The 14,540-nt window shown below is 35.6% G+C and overlaps 1 protein-coding gene across 1 annotated transcript; it reads left to right on the top strand.

The window, feature by feature from the left end:
* Nucleotides 1-10,599: 10,599 nt before the first annotated feature.
* LOC148938776 (solute carrier family 2, facilitated glucose transporter member 5-like) lies at nt 10,600-11,493 on the top strand (the record flags this gene model as incomplete). The annotated part of the gene is made up of 1 exon (XM_089107544.1): nt 10,600-11,493. A coding segment is annotated over exon 1 (849 nt), but the record flags the coding sequence as incomplete, so codon positions are not given.
* Between the last annotated feature and the right edge of the window lie 3,047 nt (nt 11,494-14,540).

Genomic DNA, 14,540 nt, shown 5'->3' with positions numbered 1-14,540 from the left:
TACTATTTCAAAGAAGAAAAAGCCGTAGGCTTTCCCTGTTTGTAATGATATAGCATAAAACGAATTCCAAGTTGTAACTGACGTCATCCTGGTTGTCATAGTAAAGAACGAACTCTTGCCCTTAGTTACCAACTATGTCTTGTCAAATTGGCTAATTAATTTCATGTAATTTTGTTTAAAAATAATTCCCACACCGGGATTCGAACCCAAGACAATTAATTGAAAGCCAACTACCCTAAGCCACTAAACCATATGAGATATATATGGAAAGCTAATTAATTGTTTTATGATCTCTTATAGCATAAATTTCATCGGATATAGCTGATTACAATAAAGAAGGAAACCTAGCCCATGTTAACTGTGACATAAATAGGGATTATGAAATTTCTATCAGTATCATGGCTATAAAGATGGCTGAAACCTAGTACAGAAAAATACATAAAGGATCGATGCCAGTTAAGAGAATCTAATGTAGTACTAATTAATATAATTTTTAATTAGACTTTAGATAGATAAATATATAAAAATCGTCCTTGGCAGGATTTGAACCTGCAGCCTTGGGATTAGAATTTTACATAAAGGATCGATAACAATCATGATAAATGGAGCTTAAGCTACTTTCAGCGAATATAGCTGAAACCGAGTAATTTTAATAAAGAACGACCTCTTGTCTAAACTAAATTTTATACGCCACTTAATTATAGTATAGGTTAGTAATTCCCCAGATAGCTGGCACTGGAACGTCGTAGAGAGTTGTTCAATGGCTCATTTTAAAGAAAATTAACGGGGTTAAAATTATAATAAAGAACGACCTCTTACCTATGCTAAATATTATACGCCACTTAATTATAGTATAGGTTATCCGGGTTGCTACAGTAAAAAACGATCTCTCATCCATAGTAACTGATAAATGGTTGTTCCAGGGGTAGTACACTTGAGGTTTTTCCGGGTTGCAGCGGTAGCTAGCAACCTAGTAAGAGACGATCACCTCCAATGTTAAGAAATATAAAAACCCATAGTTCCTAACAGAGGAGTCAGATCAAAACAAAAAGTACACCATTAGAACCGCCTTGTCCGAAACCCCTGTATAAGAAACTTTCTGTCCCTTGGCTTGAGCAGCAAGGGAAATATATTGGCATGAAAATCAAGAAAATTGACTTTAACCACGTTATTCTCCCCAAACGGGATATTTTTTTCTCTTTTCTTTTTTTTTTCTTTTCCACAGATAGCTTGGCACTGGAACATCGTAGAGGGTTGTTCAATAGCTCATTTTAAAGGATATTAATTGGGTTTTTCCGGGTTGCAGCGGTAGCTAGCAACCTAGTAAGAGACGATCACGTCCAATGTTAAGAAATATAAAAACCCATAGTTCCTAACAAAGGAGTCAGATCAAAACAAAAAGTAGACCATTTGAACCGCCTTGTCCGAAACCCCTGTATATGAAACTTTCTGTCCCTTGGCTTGAACAGCAAGGGAAATATATTGGCTTGAAATTCAAGAAAATTGACTTTAACCACGTTATTCTCCCCAAACGGGATTTTTTTTTCTTTTTTCTTTTTTCTTTTTTTTTTCTTTTCCACAGATAGCTTGGCACTGGAACATCGTAGAGGGTTGTTCAATAGCTCATTTTAAAGGAAATTAATTGGGTTAAAAATCTATAGTAACTAAAAGAAATTATTTCTAACAGAGAATAAATTTTTCCACCAAAAACTGCATTTTTGATGTCTTTTCACACTGCAGTCTTTCAAACATAATCGTATACCAGCGGTAAGATTTGAACCCACGCCTCCGAAGAGACTGGTGGCTAACACCAGTGTCTTGGACCACTCGGCCAGGCTGCCTCTCATAAATAAATATATATGTGAATTTGGGTTGCAGCAGTAGCTAGCAACCTAGTAAGAGACAATCAGTCCCATGCTAAGAAATATAACAAAACTCCTAAAAATAGAGTAAGATCAAAACGAAAGTACATCATTGAAACTACCTTGTCTGAAACCCTACTAGATAAATAATGAATGTCGTCATAGCTTTATATTAGATTAGAGCTATGACGTGAATAGAAAAATCATTACGCCGTGACGTCATAATTACTACTTAAGAACAACAAAGATGTAAATTTTCTCAGTCTTGATTAGAATAATGGTTAGATCGAAGCAAGCTATACGCAATTTTAAAAAACAGTACTACACAAACAACAGATATAGTATCTTGAAAAGAGAAAAGCAAAAATATTCAACCGACCAGGCGCATCGATAATTAAAATTTTAGAGAGAAAAACAAAGGTATTCAACCGACCAGGCGTATCGAGAAGTAATAATTGAGAGAGCAAAACAAAGGTATTCAACCGACCAGGCGTATCGAGAAGTAATAATTGAGAGAGCAAAACAAAGGTATTCAACCGACCAGGCGTATCGAGAAGTAATAATTGAGAGAGCAAAGCAAAACAGCAAGATGTGTTATCACAATGATGAAGATTATAGACATGCAAAAATTGAGACAGCCAAACAAAAGATCAAGGAGAGTTATCACAATGATGAAGATTACCGCAACAAATATAAGAAAAACCAAAAGCAAAGGTATTCAACCGTCCAGGTGTATCGAGAAGCAAAAATTGAGACAGCCAAACAAAAGATCAAGGAGAGTTATCACAATGATGAAGATTACCGCATCAAATATAAGAAAAACCAAAAGCAAAGGTATTCAACCGTCCAGGTGTATCGAGAAGCAAAAATTGAGACAGCCAAACAAAAGATCAAGGAGCGTTACTGGGCTGACAAAATCTATAATGAAAAAATTAAATTCTCTGCGAGGTTGTACCGAAGAACGCATAAGGACAGAGGGAAAAATTACATTCAGAAATACAAGAAGATGGCAAAAATGCAGGCTGATCTTTGTAAATTGAGAAACATTTTACGCATGTTTTATCGGGATCACGAAAAGTATTCAAAATTACAGATTAAGATTCTCTTTGAAAGAGCGGATGCTGTTGAAAAGTCGGCTAGAAATTCCTTGGCAAAGCTTCATAGTAATATCCAAAAGAAATGTTGTCAGTTTAATGAAAAGCTTCCAAGGTATGGATTGGCAACTGCGGAACAGTTTACAGATGCAATGGAAAATGTTCGACAACACAGTGAATATACGGAGGCGCACTTCTTTGAAAATTCGTATATTAATTTTGGAAGGAGCAATTGCAGTTTATGTAGCAGCAATAAAAACATATATACAAGCATACCTATCAACAGCGAAGGAAAAGCAATGTTTTTCAATTATGGCGAAAACGAGCCTGTTAGGGTTATTAGTAAATGTGTTTGTAAGACTAATGATTTAGAACAAATTCCTGGAACACCGACTCAAGAAAAAAGCATTTCTAACTGTGTTTTAAACAGTTCTTTTAGTTCTACTGAATATTTGGCAAAAATTCTCTGTGTAGTAGAACAAACTGTCCTGAAAAGTACGAGACAACTATTGAAAAATGCTCTGAATCTAGATCTGACAAGAAAATTATGATGGCTGAAGTCACCTATAACAATCTGAGTAATCATTCAAAACCAAAAATTGGGCAGCAGGTTACTTGGCAATGTCACCCTGATATCTGCAAGCTCTATCCGACGGATATTGAATTATGTCAAATTCTTTTTGATATCCTTGAAAATAATATAGCATTAAAATTTTCAACTGACAAAGTGGTTAATTTCTACCTTGGCGGCTTGGATTATTGTGAAATCAATTACAGGGACACAAGAAAGCATGGGCATTCGTTATACTGTAGCCCAAATGAGGGATGTCAGAGCTATTTGCGTTCTCTAAGGGCACTAGCTCCACATTTTCCTGTCTTGAACTGTTTCATTAATAGCGTATATAAGGCAGTATCAAAATGTAAGATTATACAACATATTAATCTACTAAAAGTCGAGGGCTCGTACAAGGAACTAAGTCATTACATAGAAGAAGTGTCAAGTAGACTCTGTCGTAATAATAGTCAAGACTTCATTTACGGTGATAGCAATATTAGAGTTTCTGTGGATGAAAATACAATAATAAAATTATTTGGTGAGAGCCTTGATAAGGTAGCTAACATTAGGGATGTATACCCCACAATGCATTGTGACAGTTGTGAGCAGATAAAGACAAAATACCAATTGAAGAGTCTAAGATCCCTTTCAAATAAGAAAGGTTTTGATGTAATGATGGCCACGATTTTAGAACACCTACAACAGGACATACCCAAAGATGACAGAGAACAACTAATTCAATGTACAGGTTGGAAAGAGGATGTCATAGATTCATTCTTTGTCTGTGATTACTGTGCTGGGAAAATGTTGAAAAGTCAGGAGAATGTCCGATCAGTATTAAATAACCTTCATATAGACTGTACACCGGAATGTATAAAGTGTTTAAATAATTTTGAAATGGCAATGATTCGATTTGTAATGCCTTGTCTTACGATCGTCAGATTAGGGCAAGTAACTGCATTGAAGAGACCTAGAACAGAACTTGTTGACGCTCTTAAGGGGAGAATAGTATATCTACCTGTTGATGTGCAAGCAAATGCAGATATTCAGCCTGAAAAACTTCTTAACATTGATAGTTTTGTAGTCATTGTCAATGGTCAGCCTACTTACAACAAGAATGTTTGGACTGCACTAATAGATCTGAGAAAAGTCCATGAAGCACTGTTGTGGTTAAGAGAGAACAACAGTCTCTATAAAACAATACATGCATACACCCTAGAAGATTTAAAAAAAAATAATTGAAGCCCGTCTTGCTGAAAAAGCGGTTGGTGTTGATAATTTACCTGAAATACCGGAAGCTGCAATCCTTCAGAAACTGACAGAAAGCGCAAAATCTACATTGGTTGAACATTTTTCTGTCCAGCCTCTCAATTCAGCGGTTCCAAAAGACTTTATTGAAGATTTTAAGCAAATGAAAGATCTTGGTACTGACCAATTTCAAATCAAGAAACTAAAAGGTGAGAGCGAAGACTTATTTCAGGAAGAACTTGATCTAAAAGTGTTTCCAAATCTTTTCCCGAAAGGCAAATATGGCTTGCGTGACAAGGCAAGACCATTTCGGATTAGGAATGCAGAATATTTTAAATCAAGGCTTCTTAGCAGACATACTAAGTTTCGTCTTGACAAACAGTTTCTTTTTCACAGCTTCCAATTGCAAGAATTCTCTTACATGTGTAATAGCGTTGGTCATATGTTGCGGACTGTGAAACCAAATCAAAATGCTCGTCAATTTATTTACAGGCTTCATTCCCGTGATGGAGAGATGGAAGCGACTTTGTTTTCTGTTCAATCAAAAATCAGAGGATCTCAGCAGTATTTTCAATCTCTTTCCTATAAAGTAAAGTCAATGATTGAACAATTGGGTCCACCTACTTTGTTTCTGACAGTTTCAAGTGCTGAGTGGTACTCTCCTGAATTTATTGACTATTTACGGACTGTCCATAAGAACTTACCTGGTGTGGCAAAAATGACCCCAGCAGAGTTGACGTGTCTAGATCCAGTTGCAGTTTCCATTTGACCAAAAATGGACACCTATATTTAATGAGCTAATTTGTTCAAAGACAAATCCTTTGTTTGGTAAAATTAAGGATCATTTCTGGCGTATCGAGTATCAGAAACGAGGTGCGCCTCATGTACACTGTGTGTTGTGGATTGAAGATGCTCCTATTATTGGGAAATCAACAGCATCTGAAGTGATTCAGTATATCAATAGTATTATTACTTGTGAAATACCAAATAGATTGACTAGTCCAACTCTTCACAAACTGGTCAAAGACCATCAAGTGCACCGCTGTAATACATACTGTCAAAGAAAGTATAAGAGAAAAAGAGGAAGATGGATTACGTATTGTAAGTTTGGCTTTCCTCGTCCTACAAAGGAACGAACAGAATTATATGACATCCTTGACTGCTTGGCTCATGGTACAAACCGTAAAAAGCCAAGAAAAAGAATATATCATCTGCTTCGAAGAGATGACGAGCGTTATATAAATGAATATTCTCCTGCGTTACTTATTGCTAATCAAGCAAACATTGATGTTCAATATATTGGCCATTTGGGCTCTAAATTACCGTATTACATTACCGATTACATGACAAAAGCAGAGAGTGTCGAAATAGAAGCAATGTGGGAGGAAGTAAATAATGCATGCAAAAGTCTTGGTCAACGAACTATGTCCTACTTGTTGAAGTCCATAAAAACCCGTCATGTTGGAGTAGTTGAAGCTGCTGATAGGCTTCTTGGTAATAAATTGTATAGTATTTCTAGGCAATTTAGATATATTGACCTTGCGAAAAAGAGCGAGGTGAAGAGGACACTGAGAAGGTATGAGGAGCTTGAAAAGCTTGCTAAAAACGATCCACAGAGTAGTGATTTGTACATTGCCCACTGGGTTATTGATATCTACCCTAAAAGACCGGAACATATGGAAAATATCAGTCTTTTTCAGTTATTGTCTTGGTATGAACGGGAGCGTAATGGTACTGATGATAATATGATGTCAACTGATGGGTCCTTCTACCTCAGAAAAAGGCTTTTTAAACCGTATATCATACAGCACAGAAAGGTAAACCCATTTGAAACTGACGAGAAGAAAAATGCTTACTATGGAGATCTTTTAAAATTGTTTAAACCTTGGAGAGATGAAAATGAACTAGTAGTCAGTGGAAATAGCAACTACAAAACCTACTGTGTTGAAAGTGTAAACTATCCCGACATGGTAGCTTACCACGAAAAATTTGTTGTTAAGAAGAAAAGCGATATAGAATTTGAAGAAAGGGTCCGAGACCGTGCAAAAGAAATTCTGAAGGCAGAAAATATTGATGAAAACATTGAAGATGACCCAGAAAATGCAATTCAGGGAGGAGTCATTGACAGAGCAGCAGATGCTATGGAGGATTTGTTAGACGCAAAAAAACAGATTTTAAATGGTGACACCGAAGACAGGCTGAAAAATGATTATGAGTCGCTCAATATTGATCAAAAGAGAGTTGTTGACAAAATTTTAGACTCAGTTACCAAGCACAATGGTGCAACATCTTTGAAGTTGATTGTATCTGGATATGGGGGTACAGGAAAATCTAGGGTTATCAGTGTCGTGAGAAGACTACTTTGCAACAAGTTCAAGAATGAAGATTGCCCCGTTGTAGTTATGGCACCTACTGGTATTGCTGCACATAGCATAAATGGTTTAACAATACATAGTTGTTTAAGTTTAGCTATTGATCAGGAAAACACAACAAAATACACACCTCTCTCCACTGAAAAACTTCTCACTTTGAGAAAGACACTTAAGGAGACAAGAGTTTTTATTATTGATGAAATTTGTATGGTTTCGTCTCTTCTTTTAACCTACATTCATTTAAGATTATCGAAAATATTTGCAGTTGATTTACCAATGGGTAATGCTAATTGCGTATTTTTAAGAGATTTTCTTCAATTAAGACCAGTAAGTGGTAATCCTCCTTATATGCCTCTCACACGACTAGAGGTAAAAAACAGGATCGGATCAGTTGGTACTTTTAACCTCTGGCATCTATTTGAGTATGAGGAACTAACCATAAATGTGAGACAAAAGATGGATAAGAGTTATGCTAATACACTTGCTGAAATTAGACAGGGGTTTTTCACTGGGGAAAATTTTAATAGTATTTACAAGAGAAAAATTGTGAACTCCTACAGAGATTCAAATGACAAAATAATAGATATTTACTCAAAATTGTATGAAGAGGGAAATAGACATGTCATTCTTATGCCCACCAATGAAAATTGTATGGTAGTTAACGATTTACTTCTTACAAAAAGCTGCTAAGACTACGTTAAACTTTCTGAAGTTGATCGACTCTCTTCAGTTGTTGACGACAAACGAATCGAACAGAAAGCAGCAAACACTGTTTTAAACTTTGGCAACGACAGAAAAAGAACAGCCGGCTCTTTCATGAGCTTGTTACTTGCAGTAGGTGCACGTGTAATGCTCCAAAGAAATATTTGTGTTGCTAAGGGGCTAGTAAATGAATCAATGGGGAAAGTAACAAGCTTCAAGTTGCTACCAAACGGAGAAATAATTAGAGTTCTTGTAAAATTTGATGGACTGGAACTTCCAGTTGAAATTGGCAGAGAAACCGTGCGCTTTGATGTTTTGAAGCAAGTCTTTTTTACGCGAAGACAGTTTCCTCTTCAACTGGCCTTTGCCATTACAATACACAAATCCCAAGGACTAAGTTTACAGTGTGCAATTGTTGACGCAGGTAATTGTTGCTTCGGTCCAGGTATGTTGTACGTTGCTCTTTCCCGTGTGACCACTAGTGCAGGTTTACATCTAGTAGAATTTGATAAGACAAAGATTTATTGCGATGTTGATGCTTTAATTGAGTGCAACCGTTTGAGACAAATTTATAGAACAGATCTTCCATTGTTTGAGTTCCCAGAAAGGCAACTCAGAGGTACACCAGATGAAGTATGTATAACAAATGAAGTAAACTCTAAAGGACAACAGACTCAAGGGAAAAAAATTCCATTGTTGGAGGTCCCAGAAAAAGAATGAGAAGCCCTTCAGTTGAAGAACCCTTATTAATAGAAATTTATCCCAAAAATAAAAAAAGGATAACTAGTGTTGGACCGGTGGTGTCAACAAAAGAGAAAAAATTAAATATTAATGCGAAACTTGATCACAATAATATATTTCGTGTCATTCAACCGGCCCAAGATCGTCAAGAACAACACAAAAATGCTAATAATGCAAATGCACCAGCAAGTGCATATGTTACTCTTCATAGTAATAGAAAGGTATCAAGAATTATACATGCTGACTGGAATCAAGCAGAAGATAATATATTTCTCTCTGGATACGCAGGCAGCCAATGCTTTGCCATGGTACTCGCAAATATTGTCCGAGCTGCTATTATACCTCCAAGGCAATGGAATAAAAATATTCTGAACAGAAACATGATTGAATGGGATACTAATTATGCTCTCATGCGTGAAAATAATAATAATAGAAATCCAAGAGTTTTTCCGATTCCTCCTAGTGGTTATTTGGTATTGAAAAATTTAGATGTCATCAAGGACGATTTTCTAATGTATGACGCAGTATTTTTCCTAAATTATGACGATAATTGGTTGTGCAGCGGAAGTTTATTGGATTCTATAAATAATGGAGAATTAGGAATTACATTATTGGCGGCTTTAAAAAAATTATTTAGAGAACATAATGCTGGAATAATAGTTGCATACTCTAAATCACTGGGTCTTATGCATTATGATGAAAAATACTATTTTACAGATTCTCACTCATGCGGACCCAGAGGAGCACCATTGCAAAATGATAATGGAAAAGCATGTGTCATAGAATGTGACACGATTGAAGAATTATATCGCATTACTCGAAGAGTCTTCAAAGCCAAAAATGAACAATTTACTATTCATTATATTGACGTTACAGTAAGTACATTAAAAGACGATCACTGAAATAACAAATTTACAGTATTATAATAAAGAACGACCTTTTGCCTATACTAAATTTTATACGCCACTTAATTATAGTGTAGGTTAGTAATTCAACAGATAGCTTGGCACTGGAACATCGTAGAGAGTTGTTCAATGGCTCATTTTAAATTATAATATTATAATAAAGAACGACCTCTTACCTATGCTAAATATTATACGCCACTTAATTATAGTATAGGTTATCCGGGTTGCTACAGTAAAGAACGATCTCTCATCCATAGTAACTGATAAATGGTGGTTCCAGGGGTAGTACACTTGAGGTTCGTCTCTTACTATTTAAAAGAAGAAAAATCCGTAGGCTTTTTCCTGTTTGTAATGATATAGCATAAAAGAAAACCCAAGTGGTAACTGATTATCCGGGTTGCATTACAGTAAAGAACGATCTCTCGCTGATAGTAACTGATTTGTCAATTAGGTCTTTTTATATTACAATAAAGAAGCAAAAGCACTGGCATGTCAAAGAATGAAAATACAAAGATGGCCGTTCAACCCAGACCCAGAGTCATTCAAAGCCTTGCTTGAAGTGCACCTGAAAGAAGTTGAAAAGGAGACTTCGAAAAAGAAGGGAGGTGAAATAGAAAATGGGGAAAAGAATGACTTTGAAAAAGTGTTCAATCTTCTAGAGTCCTACATACTTTACAAGATACGGGCGAATACGTACCAAAGGTCAATGTTATTTTATTACCCTTTCTATCCAAACATCTTTTTAAATCAATATTGCCTTCATTGAACTTTCAATTAGAAGCTTGGCGTTTTCTAAGGTTCTGTCTATGAAGCAGAAATTACCGCCCCAAAGTAATTTTGGATTTGAGAGGAGCTTGAAAAAATTGTGACGTATGTTGTTTCCATCTTACAGATTTACTATATAAAAAACATTTGGAATTGTTTTCTTAAATCAATATTCCATCAATAAAAAAAAAATTCTCAAGGTATAGGCTACACTTATAAGAATCAGCTTCAGATACTAAAATTCCAGGAATTTTTTTTTATTTTCAATGCAATTTCTAAGAGCATTTGTGTATTTGTAAGGAGAGTAAGTCTACTAGATATAGTGTTAATTGTATTTACTAAATGCCATCAAATAAAACTTGGAATTCTCGTTTTGTTTTTGCAATTTTCATTGCTGCAATGTGCTCTGCATATCAAATGGGATTTAATATTAGTTTTATTAACGCACCTGGAGAAGCCATAAAACAATGGATAATAGACTCATACTTTGAAAGATATGAAGAAAGCCCTTCACGGAGTAAAGCTGATTTATTTTTGGCCCTAATTGTCTCTGCATTGCCTGTGGGAGGCCTTATTGGAGGTTTTTTGAACAAGTTCATTGCGGAAAATCTAGGTAGAAAAAAGGGGTTGTTGATGAACATGATTTTTGTGCTCATGGGAGCTAGTTCAGAGGTAGGTGGGTTTTTTGCAAAATCATGGGAGCTACTGATTGTTGGTCGACTCATTGCTGGAATTAACTCTGGTATTGGTCTTGGTCTAGGCCTTATGTATCTTCAAGAGATTTCTCCAGGAGAAGTTAAAGGAGCAGTCTCTACCATTTTTCAGCTTACACTGACATTTTCAATTGTGGTTGCCCAAGTTTTAGGGCTAAAATCAGTCTTGGGTTCACAACAATATTGGTGTTGGTTGTTTTGTTGTAAACTACCTCCAGTTGTTTTCCAAGCCGTTGGAATGTTTATAATTCCGGAAAGTCCAAAGTACCTACTAATTGAGAAAAAAATGGAGAGAAAATCCCGGGATGCCCTCGAATGGCTCAGACAAACAGACAAAGTTGACAATGAAATAGACGAACTAAAGAGTGAGCTTGAAAAACGAAAAATTTTACCAAAGGTCACACTTCTAGATTATATATGGACCGATCCCGTTCTTCGACAGCAGTTTTGGCTTGGCATTCTGCTTAATATAATAAAGATCGAACTCTTCCCTATACTAACTTGCATACGCAACTTCACTATAGTTAAGATTACAGTATTTATATTATGCATCATTATAAATTATAAAAGGTTCAAATGTTCGAAGATTATAGAGTTAAAAATTTTCCCACCCCGGGAATCGAACCCGAGCCTGTTAAGTGAAAGTTAACTATCCTAGCCACTAGACCATATTGAACCATAAGGAAGTATGATTTAAGAGCCATATGCGTATTATTATTTCACCATACCAATTATAATAAGGCCAAAACAAAATCGTCGACTTGCAACCTTACTTTTGACACATTAGTTAAATCTTCATCAGGCTTAAAAAATGTTTTGCTAGTTTTACATGAAAGAACGAACCTTAGTCCATATACAATAAAGAACGACACCTTGCCCATGTTAACTAAAACATAAATAGGGATTATGTAATTTCCAATAGTATCATGGCTGTAGAGATGGCTGAAACCTAGTTACAATAAAAAACGATCATTGGAATAACAAAAATTGAATACCTTTGGAATTAGCTAGCTACTTGATTATTTGAGACTCGTCTCTTACTATTTAAAAGAAGAAAAAGCCGTAGGCTTTTTCCTGTGTGTAATCAGTTTATTATCATAGGCAGCGCGCTAGCACTGCCTGAGTAAAGAACGATGTGGGCACAATGTGTTTTTTTTCCTATAATAAAGAACGACCTCTTGTCTATACTAACTTTTATAGACCACTTAACTATAATATAGGCTAGTACAATTATATTTAAAGTCAGTATGTTAAATATTATAATAAAGATCCGGGTTGCAGCGGTAGCTAGCAACCTAGTAAGAGACGATCACGTCCAATGTTAAGAAATATAAAAACCCATAGTTCCTAACAGAGGAGTCAGATTAAAAAAAAGTATACCATTAGAACCACCTTGTCCGAAACCCCTGTTTAAGAAAATTTCTGTCCCTTGGCTTGAACAGCAAGGGAAATATATTGGCATGAAAATCAAGAAAATTGACTTTAACCACGTTATTCTCCCCAAACGGGATATTTTTTTCTTTTTTCTTTTTTCTTTTTCTTTTCCACAGATAGCTTGGCACTGGAACATCGTAGAGGGTTGTTCAATAGCTCATTTTAAAGGAAATTAATTGGGTTAAAAATCTATAGTAACTAAAATTATTTCTAAAAGAGAATAAGTTTTTCCACCATTTACTGCATTTTTGATGTCTTTTCACACTGCAGTCTTTCAAACATAATCGTATACCAGCGGTAAGATTTGAACCCACTCCTCCGAAGAGACTGGTGGCTAACACCAGTGTCTTGGACCACTCAGCCAGGCTGCCTCTCATAAATAAATATATATGTGAATTTGGGTTGCAGCAGTAGCTAGCAACCTAGTAAGAGACGATCAGTCCCATGCTAAGAAATATAACAAAACTCCTAAAAATAGAGTAAGATCAAAACAAAAGTACATCATTAGAACTACCTTGTCTGAAACCCTACTAGATAAATAATGAATGTCGTAGCTTTATATTAGAGCTATGAAGTGAATAGAAAAACACGAAATTATATTGTTGTTTCTGATGACGTCATGAAATAATATCATTGCGCCTTGACGTCAATAAAATCATTACGCCTTGACGTCATAATTACTACTTAAGAACGGCACAGATGTAAAATCTCTCAGTCTTGATTAGAATAATGGTTAGATCGAAGCAAGCTATACGCAATTTGAAAAAATAGTACTACACAAACAACAGAGATAGTATCTTGAAAAGAGAAAAGCAAAGGTATTCAACCGACCAGGCGCATCGAGAAGTAAAAATTGAGAGAGCAAAACAAAGGTATTCAACCGACCAGGCGTATCGAGAAGTAATAATTGAGAGAGCAAAACAAAGGTATTCAACCGACCAGGCGCATCGAGAAGTAAAAATTGAGAGAGCAAAACAAAGGTATTCAACCGACCAGGCGTATCGAGAAGTAATAATTGAGAGAGCAAAACAAAACAGCAAGATGTGTTATCACAATGATGAAGATTATAGACATGCAAAAATTGAGACAGCCAAACAAAAGATCAAGGAGAGTTATCACAATGATGAAGATTACTGCATCAAATATAAGAAAAACCAAAAGCAAAGGTATTCAACCGTCCAGGTGTATCGAGAATTAAAAATTGAGACAGCAAAACAAAAGATCAAGGAGCGTTACTGGGGTGACAAAATCTATAATGAAAAAATTAAATTCTCTGCGAGGTTGTACCAAAGAACGCATAAGGACAAAGGGAAAAATTACATTCAGAAATACAAGAAGATGGCAAAAATGCAGGCTGATCTTCGTAAATTGAGAAACATTTTACGCATGTTTTACCAGGATCACGAAAAGTATTCAAAATTACAGATTAAAATTCTCTTTGAAAGAGCGGATGCTGTTGAAAAGTCGGCTAGAAATGCTTTGGCAAAGCTTCATAGTAATATACAAAAGAAATGTTGTCAGTTTAATGAAAAGCTTCCAAGGTATGGATTGGCAACTGTGGAACAGTTTATAGATGCAATGTAAAATGTTCGACAACACAGTGAATATACGGAGGCGTACTTCTTTGAAAATTCGTATATTAATTTTGGAAGGAGCAATTGCAGTTTATGTAGCAGCAATAAAAAAATATATACAAGCATACCTATCAACAGCGAAGGAAAAGCAATGTTTTTCAATTATGGCGAAAACGAGCCTGTTAGGGTTATTAGTAAATGGGTTTGTAAGACTAATGATTTAGAACAAATTCCTGGAACACCGACTCAAGAAAAAAGCATTTCTAACTGTATTTTAAACAGTTCTTTTAGTTCTACTGAATATTTGGCAAAAAATTCTCTGTGTAGTAAAACAAACTGTCCTGAAAAGTACGAGACAACTTTTGAAAAATGCTCTAAAACTAGATCTGACAAGGAAATTATGATGGCTGAAGTCACCTATAACAATCTGAGTAATCATTCAAAACCAAAAATTGGGCAGCAGGTTACTTGGCAATGTCACCCTGATATCTGCAAGATCTATCCGACGGATATCGAATTATGTCAAATTCTTTTTGATATCCTTGAAAATAATATAGCATTAAAATTTTCAACT

This window comes from Artemia sp. Qi Xiang Cuo, unplaced genomic scaffold, assembly GCF_049724085.1.
Source record: "Artemia sp. Qi Xiang Cuo unplaced genomic scaffold, ASM4972408v1 HiC_scaffold_2843, whole genome shotgun sequence".
NCBI classification, from domain to species: Eukaryota; Metazoa; Arthropoda; class Branchiopoda; order Anostraca; family Artemiidae; genus Artemia; species Artemia sp. Qi Xiang Cuo.
This window is presented reverse-complemented; position numbering and strand designations above follow the sequence as displayed.